Here is a 14,701-nt window from a genome sequence, read left to right on the forward strand (position 1 = left end):
CAATGTTTTCTTGACCTAAAATAGGTGAGGGGGTGCTAGGTAGGTACACTCGAAATTCTGGGCCACTTATGTCTTTGAATTCATAGTTTTTATTTACCAGGCCAGGCTTGAGAAAAGTCTCTTCAGTTCCCATGTCTCTCCAGCCATTTACTTGCTCACTATTTACAGTTTCAGGCTGTAAATATTCTTTATTTAGATCTTCCTGAACTTTCCAGACTCACAGGATATTGGTTTGTCTGTCTGTCTCTCTGCACCCCAAAACACAAACAGTTGCTGGTAAGAGCTGGCCAAAGCCCATAGCCCAGGAGGGATACATACCTGCAACCACTCCACCCCAACCATAGTCTGTGAGCCTCTACCATCCTCTCTAGATTGCTGCTCATCTCTAGATTATAATGATCAGCTCTGCAGGCAAAAATGGCTACTTTGGATGCCGGACTCTGAGGCATTGTACAATTTTAAGGCCCTCCTCCAAACCTCCAGGAATATCTCCAACCCAGGGGTAGCCAACCTCCAGGTGGGGCTTGGAGAGCTCCTGGAATTACAGCTCATCTGCAAAGATCAGCTGCCCAGGCAGAAAGGGCTCCTATGGAGTTTGGACACGGTTGAGGAGAAGAAACATTTAAGGTCTCCCACGCAGGTTGTTTTGGAGTTGAAACACTTGAGGCCTTCTGCACAGGGTTGTTGTACAAATGAAACAGGATGGGAAAGAACCTCTGCAACAGCTTCCAGTTTCACCTGCACAGTAACCCTGTGTGGTAGGTCTCAAATCTGCAGAGAATTGCTTGGCTGTTTCTTCCCTTCAGCAGCATGGCCGGCCACAGCAGTATTTTAAGTGAGAAGGGGCTTTTCTGTGGCCTCCCTGTCAGCCAACTGTTTGGCAGAAGAGGAAATCCCCCCCTCAAAAGGAAGGCCCATACCCATGCCCTCAAACTCCTCTGCATTGCTTTCGGAAACGTCTCCCTCCCCTCAGTCAGGGGCTGTCACAGGCCTCTTCCCAGCAGGCCTGAAGGGAGGGGGAGGGAGCACACTCACCAGCCTCCTGCCAGCTCTGTCAGTGTTCTGAGGCAAAGAGAGGGAAGTTACAGTTGGATGCGACAGTTAAGACAGCCTTGGAGCGAAAAGGGCTGGCACACCCTGTCCAAGCCTCTGTTCTCATCCCCCTTGGCAGCCCTACTGACCTCCTCTCCCCGTGGTGGTTAGGAGCAGACTGGCAATGATGACTCCAGTTTGCCCCGGCTGGGCGTGCCCTGTCAGAACTTTGGCCCAATGATTGGGCCTGGGCCTTGCAACTGACTAGAACTCTGGTCTGTTCTGGTGACGGCTCAGTCGGAAGGCGCTTTGCGTCTTCCGATTGGGCCCTCACCTGGACCGGCCCCGCCCACTCTCTGCCCACTTAGCCCTTAACCAAATATGTATACCGCTCCCTGAGTGCTTTAAAGATTATTTTTACTGTTTACTACTAGGAGATGTTTGAGCTGGGTAAACAGCCAAGATCCCCAACCCACTTCTTTCTCTCAAACAGTAATATATTTTTGCCTTAAGGATAATGACAGTAAATCCAAAAAATATGTAAAGATTACTAGAACTGCATGACTACAGACTAGCGTAACCTCTGATTGTTTTGATGGGACTTTTTAAAACACATTCAGAGATGCAAAAACAAGGACAGCAGAGCAGTTTATCCTGTTTGCTCTCAAAGTTCATCCTCACCCCCAAAAAGTTTCTCAGTCCCAAACTACTGTGCATTGTAAGTAGGCTTATATTTTAACCTTCCTGCATGGATAATCAAGTAGGTTCAACATAGCAATTGTCTTAAATAATCAACCATTATAGACCTCTTACCCATCAGGTATTGAGGCCTTGAGTCTCGGAAACATAGGCAGACTATAAATCTTTTGGGGGAAATCACCATGGAAGCCATGTGGACAAGCGCTTTTAAAATCCCACCCCTGTAGACAGGCTTCACATGCGCATTTAAAGTTCCACCCACATCAGCACAATTTCCCCTGCACTTTTGTTGCCTCATGTCCCACCATCACTATTCTCTCTGATGGGCTTTGAGAAGGCTGTTTTTCAAATCAGCAAACACTAGAGTGTTATAATGTTATCACAAGGTATTATTGTCATAAACTAGGTTGCTTCTAAAAATGAAATCTGGAGGAATTTTAAAATCCCTAGTTGATAGTGGCAATAGAGTTTTACATTACAATGGCAGCCTGAAAACAGGTAAATCAAAGTTCCCCTTCAGTCACACAGTATATATATCCTTCTTTCCTTGTTATAGCTGTTCAGAAATGGATTACATACAAGATTTTTGAAGTACACAGTAGTCAGTTTCTAATAAACTTAAAATACCAATTTGCCTATCTGTGGCCTCTCCCATTCCATCTGTCCATTCATCTATCCCCAGACCAGACTGACCTATTTGGAATAACCTCAATAGCTGATGTGGAGAAACTGTTGCTATTAATTTTTTTTTTATCTATTTGTAATTTACTTTTAAACTCATTTTAAACTTAAATCTTATTTGTTGTAAGGTATTTATATACCACTTTTTACAATGCCCTGAGCTAGTTCGCCAGGAGGGTGGTCTACAAATCTAATAAACAAAAATATTATCCCATAATTTTCAGAAGTAGGGAATATTACAGGAAATCATTTATTTACATCTGGGACTCTCAATTTACTAATGAATTTCTCTAGCCAATACAGTTAGTTGTAGCATAAGTTTATTTTATTTATGAAGACAAAAGAAATAAACAACAAAGAGATGGAAAACAGCCATGCTGGTTAATTAGAAAAGTTGCATACAGGAATATCAATTGGTTCCACACAAGCTTTTAAATCACCTCGCCATATTTCATTCACTCTGTTTTCAAGGATATACAGACAATGCCTTGTCTGGCTGTTGCATTCCAGTAGCTTTCTCATTTCTGTGCCATGGCAATTTTTTAAAATTTAAAATCCACTTATCATACTAGGTGATCTGTTATGGAAAATGTTATTCAGGTTTTTCAGGATTACTGCTCATTTAAATTTTCCTTCCTTCTGCTTCCATATACTTCCTTCCTCTCTCACATATCATGTCTCCCATTTGACAAAGGGAAGCTGAAGTATTTTGTAGTTTGCCAAAGACACCTCTCCTGTTAGAAAAGGATGAAGAGTTTGCTTTTCACTACCAGAAGGAGTCTCAATGTGGCTTTCAATCTCCTTCCCTTCCTCATCTCTGTGAGGTAGGTGGGTTGAGAGAGCTCTGATAGGACCGCTCTGTGGGAACAACTCTAACAGGACTGTGACTGGCCCAAGGTCACCCAGCTGGCTGAATGTGGAGGAGCAGGGTATCAGGCCTAGATCACCAGATTAGAAGTCACTGCTGTTAACCACTACAACAAACTGGCTCTTGTTATTTTTAAATTGTTGGCATTTTAAAATAAGCTATTAATATATAGTCAGTAGTTTGTTTTGTTTTTTCAAACAATTTATAGATGTGAGAGAAAAGGGAAGTAATTAATTCAACTGAAAACAAAGGTGCAAAGGGGAAATTGCAGTGGGAAGCTGGACCTGTTGCTGAAGATAATTTTGCATCTGAGATATGCCATATACATCAAGTCACTTCCAACTTGTGGAAATTCTATGAATTAATTACCTTCAAGCAGAGTTGCCAAGTGTCCCATGCCCATTGGTGGGGGATGGGGGGTAAGGTTGCCAGATACTGGCTGGGAAACTCCTGGATATTTGGAGAGCACAGGGACCTAAGCGGGGGATAGTGCCACAAAGTCCACACTCCAAAGCATCTGCTTTCTCCAGTGGTACTAATCCTACTTCCAGGCCTTCCTATCATTAACAGCCTTGATCAGTTCTTGCAAGCTGAAGGCCAGGGCTTCCTTGGTTAAGTAGTCATAGGGTAGACTATTGTCTATGGGAACAGATTTTTGTGGGGAATACTGCTATGTTAAGAATTTGTAATATACAATCCTGCTGCTACCAAGTTGTGAATGAGTTAATCTCTCAATAGCAGAAAAAAATTCCTTTTATGAGTTCAGACACAATTAGGACCAACCAGAAGTCATAATACAACTTTCACATTCACCAGAACTTAGTTACAGAAGGAAGCCAAAGAAAAGCAAAATGGTAGGATTGAGAGTTGGGGGAAGGGAAGAAATGTTCTTAATGATATATAGAATTAGGACAATCATCACTTTGACATGAATGTTACTTCATTATATTGCAATAGGAAATATTACAGGATGTAAGGACTGTGGCTATATAAAATGGAAGAAACTAGTCTAAAAGTGCCAGACACAATAAATGCCCATATCTTAACCCAGGTTGCACTGTAGAGGTCAGTAAGTGGTGAATTTTACCACCAGGCTCTCTCCATCAGACACTACATATTCCCCAGCACCTGAAACAAGAGAACGGACAAGATGAGAAAACTTTAGTTACATGGACAATGACATGATCGATTCTAATTTCTTGTCTTTGTGCCAAGCCTTTTCTCGGCCAGGGATTAGCCTTTTCTCTAGGCCAGGGATTCCCAACCAGGAGTCTGTGGATGGCCAGTGATCCACAGGAGCTTTGGAGGGGTCTGGGGCCTTTCTCCTCTTGCCTTAATAGACTCAGCCACAAGCTAGGGAACTGGCCGCTTCCAGTGCCCGCCCCCCCCAAGCATGAGTTCTGTCGTGGCTTCTGCTCTTAGGAGAGGACAGAGCCCGTATGCTTACTCCCTGATTAACCCCCGTCCTGTCTCTCCCCCACTCAGTCCTCTTCAAGCCTGCCTGCTAACACGAGTGGTGATGTCACTTCCAGTGACAGGTCACTCTCGAACAGGGCGTGGCAGGGAAGTGTGGCCAGCTGACATAACTTCCAGGGCTCCTCAAATCCTGAGAAATTATTTCAGAATCTCCTCCATGGTCAAAAGGTTGAAAAAGGCTGGTCTAGGCTGTCAGTCTCCCCATCCCCACCTGCACATTTGTCAGTTTCTGACTGCTCTTCCTCTTCAGTTTAAATCTCCCATTCTGTACACTGCCATTATCCAGTCCACTTCTTATACCTTCTTCCACTCCAATCCAAACCTGCCCAGCTTCTACTTCCAGTCTTCTTCCACCCTCCCATTCCAAACCCCAGTCTCCCTTACCTTTGCTCAAAGGAGTATCCCCACTCAAGAGCTGCCAGTAGGTCCGCTCACTGTTGTCAGCCACCAGGCCTTGCACTGAGGTGATGTACGGGCCCCAGGTAGTATTCACATACGTAAATCTGGTGCAAGACAAATTTCCAGAAGGTCTCCATTACCCTTCAGGAAATAAGCAGCTACAATCCCCTTACACCCACACATCTGCACCCCCTCCTATGATGCAGGAAATCCACAATGGGCACTTATAATGCTCATGGATTTTTCATATCTTGGAAGCAAAAAACTTATTATGGAGAGTTTGCCTTTACTTGCCCATGAGAAACAAATTCAAGAACTACAACAGTGCATTGTTCAGAACATCTATTTATCACACTGACATAAATAATCTGTAGGGCGCGGTCTGTATAACAACTATCCTTGAATCACTTCAGTGGGCAGATCCCTTGAGAAATACAGAGCATTCTGTAGAAAAATGACCTCAAAGATAGCTAAATTCTCCAAGGAAATACTCCTCAGAACGTTTTGGGTTTATGAATGGGTGAGTATGGGGAATAAATCAGCTTCTAGGAATTGGACAGAAGATGTTGGCTTCCAATAATGGTGACTTGATGAAAGAGAGTTTTTCCAATCATCAGTTGGGAGAAACTGCTAAATCTTACTCTGGGATGGGACTGATGTAAAATGTGGACCACTTACAACTTCCTATTGAGCAGTTCCAGTGTTAACATCAACTCATTTCTGGTTTAATTCCATGATAGCAGAAGTATAAAAATGGCTAAATATCTTATAGCTAAAAGGACACTTTCTCTGCCACCAAGGTGAGTGAACTTTTAAACTAAAACAAGCAATTAACTCCCCTTTCTGCAGCCAATCAGGGTATCAGCTCCATGGGCAGTAAACTGGGAAGAGGGTTAATTTCCCTCCTGTAAATGGGAGAAGTATTCCCCAGATGCAACACTGTACAGTGCTATGCAAGGCTTATTCTCATATCCACATAGATGCTCAAAGGAATGCTGGCCTTGAAGACAAAGATGGTACCTGAATCTATTGTGGTCATTTTCTTGTGCAACCATCATAACCCTGAGTAAGACTGAGCCCTCTGGGACAGAGACTGCAGTGGACTCAGTGAAGGTGTTGCTCACACTGTCAGTGACCGTGTACATGACTGTGATAGGATTGTATTTTACTGAGTGACTGTTGGATTGGGTAGTTGATAGAATAGGTAGGATGAGATCCTCTGAAAGTAAGAGAGAATAAAAACAGGGAGATTATTTCAGGGTCAGGTTCATGCTTTCCCCCACAAAACCAGCCATTTTGTTTGTTTATTATATTTATATATATCTTGCCTTTCTCCCAACACAGGACCCAAGGCACCAACAATGGTCCCAATACAAAAATAACCAAATAATCAAGACAGATCAATGATGAGTCTGGTAATGAGTTACAGATAAGTCAGGGTCTGCTGAAGCTCCCTGTCATCTTTTTAAAATAGTTCTATTTTACAGTCATGCCAGGTGGCCCTAAGAGTAGTGGGAGATGGGAATCTCTTGGAATTACAGTTCATCTCCAGACTACACAGATCAGTTCTCCTTGGGAAAATAGATGTATTGGAGTGGGAACTCTGGCAAGAACTCTCCCAGGCTCCACCCCCAAATGGCCAGGAGTTTCCCAATATGGATCTAGTGACCTTACCCCCCATCTCCCACCTGGAAATCCTAGCCTGAATACTGCTCAGGAACCATTCTGCACCAGCTGGATTTTAGAAATGTCCCCATCAGCTGTCCCCTTCACTCATCATCCTCCACCAGTGGATGAAGATCCCTCACCCCAAATCTGGCATTCCCTCAGTCATACCTCTACACTATTTTAACTGTTTTATGTATGTATATTGTACTATAGTCCATGTATATTTTAACTTGGTTTTGTCTAGTGCATTTCTTTTTTGGTTTTTAATACTTTTAAAGATGCATTTTTATTATATATGTTTTAAATTTGTTATAGGGATGTGCCCCTCGGCTCGGCGACCTTGGCGATGACTGAAGCCTGAGGCGGCGCAAAGGAGGCCAGCGCCATGACACGGAGAGCAGAGGTGGAGGCAGTAGCCGCCACTGCCACCCCTCTTCTGTGCGCCATGGTGCTGGCCTCCTACGCTCCAACTTGGGCTTCGTTGATGGCTGAGGTGGCCGAGCTGGGGCACACATCCCTAATTTGTTAGCCATCTTGGCTGCCTTCATGAGGGCATAAGGATGAGATATAAATTTTATGAATAAATAAAAACAGTTCTTGTAAAGTCATATCCCAAACCCACAAGCCCTGTGATGATAAGCCTCAGTTTTGTTATAGAATTAAAAACCTCCTGTTGAATCCTTTAGACACAACTCTCCTCGTGAAGGTTCTTAGCCCATTAGAGTCCTTGAAGCCTAAGTGGGGATACTTTACTAACCTTTTTCTTTAGAGCAGTTCATTGTGCTCACATCCAAGTAGGTCCGATCCTCCAAGGAGGGAAGGAGTTGGGCTGCAGCCATGGGGTGATCAAAAGTGCCTTTGGATATCTCATTCATGACTTGGTCTAAAGTCTGGTGGCAATTCCATGATCCAGGTACAAGATAGCTGCTAGCCACAGATAATGCCTGCAGGGAACAGAGTGGGAGTTTACATAGAAAGAATCAGCTATGTGGAGGCTTAACACCAGACATGAAGAGTGCCAACCTCCAAGTGGAAGCCAAAATCCTCCCAGAATTACAACTGATCTCTAAACCACAAGAGACCAGATCCCCTGAAGGAAATGGAAGCTTCACAGGGTAGACTCTCTAGCGTCATATCTCTGCTGAGCTCTCGCCCCTGCCCAAACTGTGCTCTCCCGAGTCTCCAGGAATTTCCTAAGCTGGTGTTTGCAACATTAATGTACATGGACAAAAGCAGCAATAACAAAAGTAGAAAGAGAAAAAAGAGCAGGGAAAGAGACACAAAACAAAGAGGAAATTTATTCACACAGTAAGGTGAATTGCCATGTAAGGTGAAGCAATCTATGAACATTTTGATGGGAAAAAAATCAAAGAATCATAGAGCTGGAAAAGGCCATACAGGCCATCTACTCCTTGCTTGATGCAGAATCAGCCTAAAGCATCCATGAAAAGTATCTGTCCAGCTGCTGCTTAAAGACTGCCAGTGTGGGGGAATTTCCCACCTCCTTAGGCAGCCAGTTCCACTGCTGAACCACTCTGACTGTGAACATTTTTCTCCTGATATCTAGGGCCCATTACTGTGGTTCCTGTCCTCTACTGCCAACAGGAACTGATCCTTTCAAATACTTAAAGACTGAAATCCTATCCCCTCTCACTTAATAAATCAGCAAATGACATGTGTTATTGGCACATTCTATACAAGTCTGATTTTTGTGCTATCAATGGATGGGTTCACAATATTATCCCTCTGGATAGTCAGTGTCTGAAGAATAAAGAATCACAAAATAGAGGTATGAACAGTTGAGAGAAAGCAGCCAGAGTCTTATGATTTTATGCATTAGAAACAAGAACTTAATACACTGAAGTGAAGCTAAGACTGTGGTAACTTATGTGTAAGCAACACAGAGAAACTATTAACTAGGGAAGGCATTCGATCCTACAAAATATGAGGAATTTCTGTCTGTTGTCCTCCAATGTCCGAGCAGGGCCTTTATTTATCAACAAGGTGTACCCTAATAATGTGCTTTGATGCACTTTTTGTCTTTGTGCAGACTTGAAGAAACATTCAGTTATTTTGATGCAGCAATGCATGATGGAAGCTGCATAGAGTCTGATTGCCATTCTCCAGTTCCATCTCTGCTGTTACCTGCATGGCCTCCCCAGTGCTGTACATGTTCCCAATCACACCGTCACTTGTTTTCTGGTCCAGGATGTTGTTCAGCAGCCACTGTATATTTGCTGTTAGTGTCTCATTTGCCTCTGGGAGAAGGGATTTATCTGTGGTCTGTATGCAGACCTGAGCAAGGGTGGCTACTGATGCTATGTCTGAAGATGAAACAAACAAAAAACCAAAGCAGATGACATAAAGTAAGCTTTCATTCTCCTCCAGTATAGTGCGGGGCTTTCCGCGCTCCTTCAAAATCGCACAATGGTTGCCAATTGAAAATGCTACTGATTTGCCGTTATGCACAACGTCGTTGATAATGTGCCACACACCTGAAACCGATCCGCAAAAAGCGCTTCCTAGTAGCGCTTTCAGGGAAATCCCCAAAAGTGGATTCACCCGGAGCGAGCAGAGATCAACGCACCGGCGAGCCTCCGTTTAGCCAGTGAGGCTTCCCCGGCTGCAGTCCCTCCCCAGAGTTGTTTACAGTCACTAAGCACAAACAACAGAGAAGCCCGTTTGCTGATTTATTTCCCCTTTATTTTTCACACTGTTTTCGGCCGAAAATCGCGCCCGTGAGGAGGGGGGATTTTTTTTTCACTCGGGGGGAGCGTGGCCACGATGAAACGACAGCTCAAACACACCTGCCAGCTGGATGGGTCTCTCCGTTGCAACGAAGCAACGCATATTTGTTGCAACGGGTGTGTTTAAAAAAAAAAACCTTTCTTAAAGGGAAAGGGGCTGTTTGGGAGCATGCTAACGGCCGCCCATTGGCTGCTTGACGGCCAGGGGCAGGACGAGCTCGGCAATAGCGCTTCCTTTCTAGCGATTTTTGCCAAGACCGGAAGCCTGTGGGAAACAATAGAAACGCAACTGGATTCCACTACAAAGGCAAGTATGCACAACGACGAATTCCACTATTTTAAATGGCAATCTTTCGTTCAGCAAACAATTTGCTACAAGGATCCCGGTGCGGAAAGCCCCTGCATATCCCAGAGAAAGTGACAGTGGAACCCCAAACATTACTCTCAAAGGGAGAAGAACAGAAAAAGGTCACAGCTAGCTACACCCATCCCTGGACGTCTGTTAAGCATCTTACAATTGACAAAGAGGCCTTAATGCCATAGCCTGAAAGAAACATTTTTTCTTTCCCACCTTTTGGTATTAGCATCCAACCTGACAAAAAGTTCTGGAAAACATGAAAGTTTACACAATGTTTTGCATTTATTTTCTTTGTGTTTAGTAAGAGATACAGATTTTGGATTTTGCTGTGGACCAACATGGCTATCTTCTTTTTTGGTCTGCAACAGGAAGCATTCCTATGTTTCATTACAGACACTGACCATGTGTTCTTTTGTCCTTGTCCCTCATGACAAAGAAAGTCATTGACTGACTCAAGATAAAACATTCACATTAATATTCTGGGTCAAGCCACATAGTTCAGCATTTAGACTTCCAAGACAGATGTTTTAGGTACAATGGCAAGCAAGGGGAAAAGGTAATAACTCATCTACTGTAGTTAATTAACAGCATTATAATCAGAAATAATTGCTTCCAAAAATTGAGACTGCATTTCTGGACTGTATTCTTACTGATTCTTACCCAACCCGAGACCTTGGGAAAAGGCAGGTTAGATGTCTGATAACAAATAATTATCATGAATCATTGATCAAGGTCGTTACCTACCTACAGAGAAATGACCACCAAGGTAATATTTTTTTTGGTCTGGAATGAACAGGTCTGCTGTCGTACTGGCTGAGAGGCTACCTTGAAGTAGACAGAGGGTGAGAACACACAAGCCAAGCTGGTAGTAGTTGCTCAGGGGGTTGCCAGTGATCTCTGAGGAGAAACAGCCAAACAGAGAAGCCATCAGCTTCAGCAGTTTCCAGCCTGGATGGAATCAGGCAGTGGGAAGAGGTCTGTAGGAGAACAGATAGAACAAGGCTGATATGGAGAGACATTGGATTCATTCGGGGGGGGGGAGGGTAGATCAAAAGGGGAGAAGAGTATGAGCAGCACTACTAAAAACCAGATGAAGGAAGCAAAGTAAGCTGTAGGAAGAATCCTCTCCTAATACGGTATTTTCCCATTCCTCACTGATGTTCTCCAGTTCCATCTTGAACTTCTTTTCCAAGAGCTGCACCAGATCAAGAGTAGTTCCTTTGGCAAACACTTTTCTGGGATCAGAGCAAGAAGCCTGATGAGCCAGGGCATAGAGGGCGACCTGGCCTGAAGAGAAAATTTTTCCTGAAAAACAGTAGAGGAACAAGGTTTAATGGTACCTCTGATTGTCTGACTTCATGTCCTGTTTTTTCATTGTCTATCTTTCCATGTTTCCATTTGCCTGTAAGTCCAGAGGAATTAGTTAGCTCCTGTGTGAGACAGGATGCTGGACTAGATGGACTATTGATCTTTTATGCTCTCATTCGCTTTTCTTCCTTTTCAAAGCACATCCACAATATCTAGCAGCTCGGGCAATGCAGCAACGGCAACTTGGGCTTGCTGGGAGGAAGGGGCTGAGGGCCGGGTGGTCCCCTCCCCCCGCTGACCTTTCCATCTTCTGAGCAGAGGCAGTGGGCAGCTGGAGGCAGGCTGGCTGGGCTCTTTCTGCAGCAACTCCTCCCGGCCAGGATTGTATGTCAGAATGGACTGGCGGTGCAGCGGGGAAAGAGAGCAGTGCACAGAATGGGTGTCTGCGGACCAAAAATGGGAAGGCTGCATGGAGGTAGGAATGCCTAAGAAAATTATGCATTTTGCAGTGACCGGGGGGGGGGGCTGCCAGCTTCACTTGGCAGGTAAAGGATGGAGAAGGGTGGGGGCGGGGCATGGGCTAAAGTGTGTTTCACCCTCCAAACCTCCTTCCCGCTGTTTGTGGGTGGCTTGCTGGGGGACAGCACTTTTTAGGTTGGTGAATCCTCTTTTTGGGATTCACCAACTTGCACTTTAAAATGGCAGATGTAGCAAGCAGTTTGCTGGCCAGATGCAGGAGATTGGCGATGTCATGTGGAGTGGCTGGAATATAACGTCTTCAGATGGTAAGCATGACACTAAATTTAGGGTGTGTGGAACAGCCCTCAGTCTACTTAGTTATGTACTTGCATATGTTGAAGAGGAATTCACCTTGTAGCCAGTTTGGGGTTATCATCATTCACTAGAATCTGCAGATATTGGGGAAAGTGGGCTTATATATTTGTGTGTCCACAAGGCCAAGGGCAGACTGGGAGAACACAACAGCCATGGGCAAAGGACAGGCCTTGCCCTACCCCACAAAGAAGGGAGGGAGCAAGAAAGACCCAACCAGTCCCATACCTCACAAATGGGTGCCTCCTGCAGCTCTGCTGGGTCCAGGTCCAGCTCCCTGCGCACTGCAGCCAGCAATGTTGGGCTGCACACATCTGTGTATGGCTCACATGGACTGAGTGACACCTTCCCCTGGCTAGGCATAGCTCACATAGACCGGGAGGTTCCTCTTCTAGTGCAGCTCGTTTCAACCAGGAACCATCTTTCCTGAGCCACACTGATCACTTGTACCCTAGGGTGGGCAGACCCAAGTTGGGGTGGGGTCCCTAACCCACCAAGAAATGTTCCAGGGGCTATAATGGTCAATCCACCTTTGGCCAAGTATCTGGATGAGAGACCTGACATGAATCTTCCTTCCAAAGTTTGAATTTCAAGATGGAAAACAGAGGTGGGATTTAAGTACCTTAACACCATCACCACTTACCATTCTCCACCTTGTCTACTGCATCCTGGGCAAGCCTTTGAAGTAGCATGTGTTTAATGCTGTTGTTGTGGTCCTGAACCAGCTGGAGAGCCAACAAGACATTGGGGTTTGGCAGGGCTCCTGGAGCAGTAGCTGATTGGATCATCTGGTTGAGCAGGTAGGTCACCTGTGGGCGCTGTTCCTCACTCACAGCTAAACATAAAAGGGCAGTACTGAGAAATCACATGTGCCTAGCCCTAGGCTGTCCTACTTGAAAAGAAAATAGACAATTAATCCATAATGTAATTCATTATAAGCTGTTCACGACAACTAAACTAAGGAAATTGTTCAAACTTCCTGTTGATGCTTGAAGGGGGTGACTGCATATTTGCCAACACTAAAAAATCTGAAAAAGGTAGACTGAATCTTCATTCCACAATCTAAAGATCCCTGTCCTTGATCCATGTAGAAGTATGTCAGATATTTTATGTATTGTGATTCTATCTATCCCTAACCATTTGAATGTGACTGCATAAAAAGTTGACAAAGAGGAAAAAAGCCCTCTGTTCTGCTTTGTTTAAAACAGGATTAATGAATTCTCACTGCTACCTTACCAACCTACATTCATTTTATCATCAGAACCACATGAAAAAGGGGAATTCCCTCAACATGCAAACTGGATGGACTAGATTTCTGTGACCTACAACATTTATATAAGAGAGTATATAGGCTTACAGAGGAATTTAGCTTTTCATAAGGAATGGACAGCATTTGTTTAACCTTTTTGATGGAGGCTTTACATTATGCCTTTACTAGTCCAAAGCTAGCTAGTATTTCCCATTACTATGTAACAGTGTGCAAGCTGGCCAACAAATAAAGTTGACAGGAAGAAAGCTGATTCATTGGAGGACACTTCTATGAATACTGCAAAAAAGCAAATAAGTAGGTTCTAGGTTAAATCAAGCCTGAGCTCTTCAAATAAACTAAAATGACTGAGATGATTGTACTTTGCATAGCTGTGCTCTCCACACTCCACCCCCCAAACCTTCAAAAGTTCCCCAACATGGAATTGTCAACCCTACCCCATGTTCCCTACTGGTTGTCAGCAGGGCTGGGCAACCCTAGGTAGAATACAGAGGAGAGAGAAGCTGTTGAGGAGACCTTAAGGAAGAACAAAGACTAGAAGAACCTTGAAAACAAACATAACAAATGACAGGGAGCCTGGCATGTTGGCACATTCAGAGCAGACCTTTGGGGTGTCTGATGGGTTTCATAAGACACGTGAAAGGCAACTGCATCAGATAAAGAATATTTAGAAACTCTGCTCCATTACAACCTAAAGACTCTTGAATTCAAAGGATAGTGCCCAGGTTTTTGTTACTCACCACAAGCAAAGCAACATTGGCTTTGGATGAGAAGTGGAAAAAGGAATCCCAACACAGCCCTCATCATTGCTCAGAAGTAGCCTTTACTCCCTGGTTCCTCTGAGGCTCTCCCGGATTGTGAACGGGGCAGCCAAGCACTGAGTGAGAGAAAAAGATGTTTTGAAGTTCTGCCCTCTTCTTCCTCCTCCTCCTTCCCTGGCTTGTTCCTTCCTTGTAGTAAGAAACAGACATTGAGCAATACCAGTATTGTTGATGGCCTAGTGGTAAAGAAAATTATTGCTACCTTCTTTATACAGTTATTAGAAATTGACCGTAGCTCTGCATATTGGTTAGGCTGTTTTGACCTTTGGTTCTTATCAAGAGAACATTATGGCCCATTCCGCACAAGTTTAATGTAGCAGGAGTGTGGTAATCGCTACTAAAATGCAGTTATGCACAACGTTGTACACAATCTGCCACACTCCTGAAACAGTCCTGCTAGAAGCACTTTGTTGTAGTGCTTCCAGGGTAATCCCAAAAAGCACTACACTCTTGCAACCAATCTGCAACACTAGAGAAAAAGTTCTGTGCATTACCATTGCTGCGGTTTCAGCAAAGTCTCTCCTCTGATCTTCCGGCGAAGTGATC

General features: G+C 44.2%; 1 protein-coding gene across 1 annotated transcript; it reads right to left on the minus strand.

Annotated features, from left to right (window-relative positions):
• Positions 1-2,719: 2,719 nt before the first annotated feature.
• LOC143829727 (transcobalamin-1-like) lies at positions 2,720-14,278 on the minus strand. Its single transcript, XM_077321061.1, has 9 exons — positions 14,075-14,278; positions 12,711-12,902; positions 11,084-11,233; positions 10,673-10,825; positions 8,969-9,147; positions 7,581-7,767; positions 6,176-6,374; positions 5,141-5,259; positions 2,720-4,408 (listed from the first exon to the last, which is right to left on the minus strand). The coding sequence occupies exons 1-9, from the start codon at positions 14,139-14,141 to the stop codon at positions 4,347-4,349; spliced, it is 1,308 nt and encodes a 435-aa protein (XP_077177176.1). The 5' UTR covers positions 14,142-14,278; the 3' UTR covers positions 2,720-4,346.
• Positions 14,279-14,701: the final 423 nt, after the last annotated feature.

Source organism: Paroedura picta, chromosome 2, assembly GCF_049243985.1.
Source record: "Paroedura picta isolate Pp20150507F chromosome 2, Ppicta_v3.0, whole genome shotgun sequence".
Taxonomy (NCBI): Eukaryota; Metazoa; Chordata; class Lepidosauria; order Squamata; family Gekkonidae; genus Paroedura; species Paroedura picta.

What these genes read in the sequence shown, in the direction of transcription:
- LOC143829727 (XM_077321061.1), bottom strand. Translation starts at nt 14,141, where the DNA reads ATGATGAGGGCTGTGTTGGGATTCCTTTTTCCACTTCTCATCCAAAGC. An exon ending in AGTAGACAAGGTGGAGAATG is followed by an intron (nt 11,234 to 12,710) that starts GTAAGTGGTGAT and finishes ACTGTTTTTCAG; the next exon opens with GAAAAATTTTCTCTTCAGGC. An exon ending in GCACTGGGGAGGCCATGCAG is followed by an intron (nt 7,768 to 8,968) that starts GTAACAGCAGAG and finishes TGTTCCCTGCAG; the next exon opens with GCATTATCTGTGGCTAGCAG.